Below are 3,248 nucleotides of genomic sequence, written 5' to 3'. Positions count from 1 at the left end.
ATTTCATTTTTTTCATGTAATTTTATGGTGTGAAACAAAAATAAAGAGACATAATTTTTGTTATTTTAGTAATAATTTGAATTATTTTTTATTTTACGTAATTCATTATTTCTTAAAACACTAATTTTCTTAATACTTATCTGTACTTAAATAAAAACTAATCAGCAAAATTTGAGAGAAACCCTGTTTTGGGAATTCAATATTGCATATATGTAAATGCATACGTGCCTCATATAAATGTATGTATCCTTATGCGTTTGTTTATGTATTTGCTTTGTACTGCCCCACCATTGGCGAAGATAAGCCTGTTCAATATATGTACATATGTATTTGAACATATTGCCTAGGGAAAAATTAATTATTCAGTATTAGTGGAATGTACAGACGTGTTCGAAATAATAAGAACAACCAAAGTGAATATCAAAATCATTGAATAAAATTTTCTCAGTAATATTTTATTGAACCTTTTTTTCTTAAAAAATGTATACATATTGTGAGTATTAAAAAAATTGAAAATCTGGTCATCAAATACGCACTAACTTTTTTGTACTGCAAATTTTGTTGCATTGGGTCTTAAACAGCCTGTTCGAAAAAATAAGAACAAAGCATGAAAATTTATAAGAACACACGTTTGTTGTTTTGAAATGCATCCAAATGGCCTTACATTTAATATGAAGTTGCTCCCCCACGATTTTTTATTACTTCGGTACATCTGGACTGCATGGAGTCTACAAGGGTGCAGCATCTAGAGAGGGGTATATTTTCCCAAGTATTCTTTGCTGCTCACCATAATTTTTCCAAATTTTGTGGCTTAGCATCCCTTATTCCCTTTTTTACATCCATCCATAAGTGTTCGATTGGGTTAAGGTCCGGCGACTGCGCCGGCCAATCCATTAATGTCAAATTTTTGCTGCGAAACCATTCCTTAGCCCTTTTTGAGGTATGCTTTGGGTCATTATCTTGCTGATAGACCCAACGCAGTGGCATATCCTCTTCTGTATAAGGTAAAACCACGTCATCCAAAATATTATTAACATAGAAAACTGCGTCCATAATGCCGGTGATCTTTATTAGAGGCCCTACACCATTCCACGAAAAACAACCCCACAACATCAACTTGAGACCTCCATGTTTTATAGTTTTCGTTGTGTATTTTGAATTAAATTGCTGTTTGTCTCATCGGTCCATAAAATATTACGCCAAATTGTTTTAGGTCATTAATAAACCGTTTTGCAAATTCGAGTCTGCGTTTCAAATGTACACTTTTCAGTAAAGGTACTTTTCTAGGACTTCGCGCTTTCAGATTAACGGCGATCAACCGTTTTCTTATTGTGCAAGTCGCTATTGACAATTATAGTTCATCTTTTATCTGTTTGGAAGTTATAAACGGGCGCCTTTAACAATTCTTTTGATGAGCTCATCTTGCCTATGGGTAGTTTTTTTGCGTCTTCCTCTCATTTCAACGACCAATTTTTACAGTTTGTTATCATTACGTTTGAAACTCCTAAAAGCTGTCTTATGCCGGAATCACATGTGCAGATATTCTGCATGCAGATCTGCACTATTTTTTCCAGCCAAAACACATTTGCAGTAAATTTTGACAATCAGCTGATTGCAATAAATAATTGAAATTGAAATTGAAATTTAAAAATTTTAAAATGGAAGTGGAAAGAAAAAAAAGATTGCAACAATTGCTTTTACTTCTAGTTGCCAAAAAGAAATTAATCAATATTTTAAGCTTGTGCGCGATAAGTGATAAAAAAATCACGGGTGTGGACGATTCTTATATATGTGGAAAATGAGAGAGAGCTGCATGGTTTTTTCAATAATTTATTCGTTTATATAAATTCGTTATAAAAAACAATGATTCCTCTCAGTTCCAAAAGGCTACTCGGATGCAAGTGGATCAATTTAAGCTTCTTCGAAGCTTAATTAAAAGGCGTATAGCAAAACAGTGTCATATACGTCGTCCAATACCAGCAGAATGTCGCCTGGCAATAACATTAGTGTAAGTACATTTTGTTTGTAAATTTTATAATAAATAAATACATATTTTCATCAACTCTTACAATAGATATTTGGCCCATGGAGTTTGCCGCCAGATGTTGGCTTGGGCTTTTCGAGTAGGAGTATCAACAATTGGCAAAATTTTATTGGAAACATCCGCAGCCATTTGGGATGAACTTTCAGGAATATACTTGGCGCAACCAAATGAACATGAGTGGAGGGAAATAGCCGATTCATTTTACATCAAGACAGGCATGCCTCATGTTGTAGGAGCTGTTGACGGCAAACATGTCCAAATAAAGTGTCCGCGAAAATCCGGATCACTGTATTTTAATAATAAGCAATATTTTAGTATTGTGTTGTTAGCCGTTTGTGATAGCAAATATACATTCACCGCAGTAGACATTGGAGCTTACGGAAGCCAAAGTGATGGCGGAGCGTTAAAAATCAGTGGTTTTGGAAATAGAATATTAAACGGAACAATGAACCTACCAGAAGCAGAAAATCTTCCACGTAGTGCGACAAAATTCCCATTTTATTATGTGGGAGATGCTGCTTTTCCGTTGACAAAACATTTGATGAGGCCATATCCGGGAAAGTGTTTGGAAGCAAACAAATACCACTTCAATAAATGTTTATCCAGAGCGCGGGTTACAATTGAAAATACATTTGGCATTTTAGTGGCTAGATGGCGAGTTCTCAATAATTCTTTGGATATGTTTCCCGAAAATGCCAATACCATAGTTGGAGCTACATTAATTTTACATAATTTTGTAAAGTTCCATAACGCCGAATTCTATTGTCCCAACAACTTCGTTGACCACGTAAATGAAAGTGGCATTCTAATTGAAGAGCAGTGGAGACAATTTGTAGCGCCATTACATCAGAGTACGATATTATCAAGCGCTAACGCAAGACGAAGTGCTTTTGATACCCGAGATCTTCTTAAAAATTATCTCTTCCTTAATAAATAAGTAAGGCTATGTTCGTAAATGCATCATGACGCGCATCATGACGATTTCATAACAAACAGAACGTTCAGAAATGCCAATATTGCAACACTGCAATAATCAAGCGTTCAAAAATACAACACTTCTATCAGTTGTCACTCATAATTTCTATCAAAAAATTGTTTACTGCATTTAACTACGATGTCTGACGAAAAGTAAGTGCAAAACTGTTTTATTTTAATTTTTGTATTGAAATTTAGTTAAATTATGTTAATAATAATTGTATAAATT

General features: G+C 34.2%; 1 protein-coding gene across 1 annotated transcript; it reads left to right on the top strand.

Annotated features, from left to right (window-relative positions):
• The first annotated feature begins 1,637 nt into the window (after positions 1–1,637).
• Positions 1,638–2,981, top strand: LOC125780088 (uncharacterized). Its single transcript, XM_049461604.1, has 2 exons — positions 1,638–2,008; positions 2,075–2,981. Exons 1-2 carry the CDS (start codon positions 1,896–1,898, stop codon positions 2,979–2,981), a joined length of 1,020 nt encoding a protein of 339 aa, XP_049317561.1. The 5' UTR covers positions 1,638–1,895.
• Positions 2,982–3,248: the final 267 nt, after the last annotated feature.

This window comes from Bactrocera dorsalis, unplaced genomic scaffold (genome assembly GCF_023373825.1).
Source record: "Bactrocera dorsalis isolate Fly_Bdor unplaced genomic scaffold, ASM2337382v1 BdCtg063, whole genome shotgun sequence".
NCBI classification, from domain to species: domain Eukaryota; kingdom Metazoa; phylum Arthropoda; class Insecta; order Diptera; family Tephritidae; genus Bactrocera; species Bactrocera dorsalis.
This window is presented reverse-complemented; position numbering and strand designations above follow the sequence as displayed.

What these genes read in the sequence shown, in the direction of transcription:
- LOC125780088 (XM_049461604.1), top strand. Translation starts at nt 1,896, where the DNA reads ATGCAAGTGGATCAATTTAAGCTTCTTCGAAGCTTAATTAAAAGGCGT. An exon ending in CGCCTGGCAATAACATTAGT is followed by an intron (nt 2,009 to 2,074) that starts GTAAGTACATTT and finishes CTCTTACAATAG; the next exon opens with ATATTTGGCCCATGGAGTTT.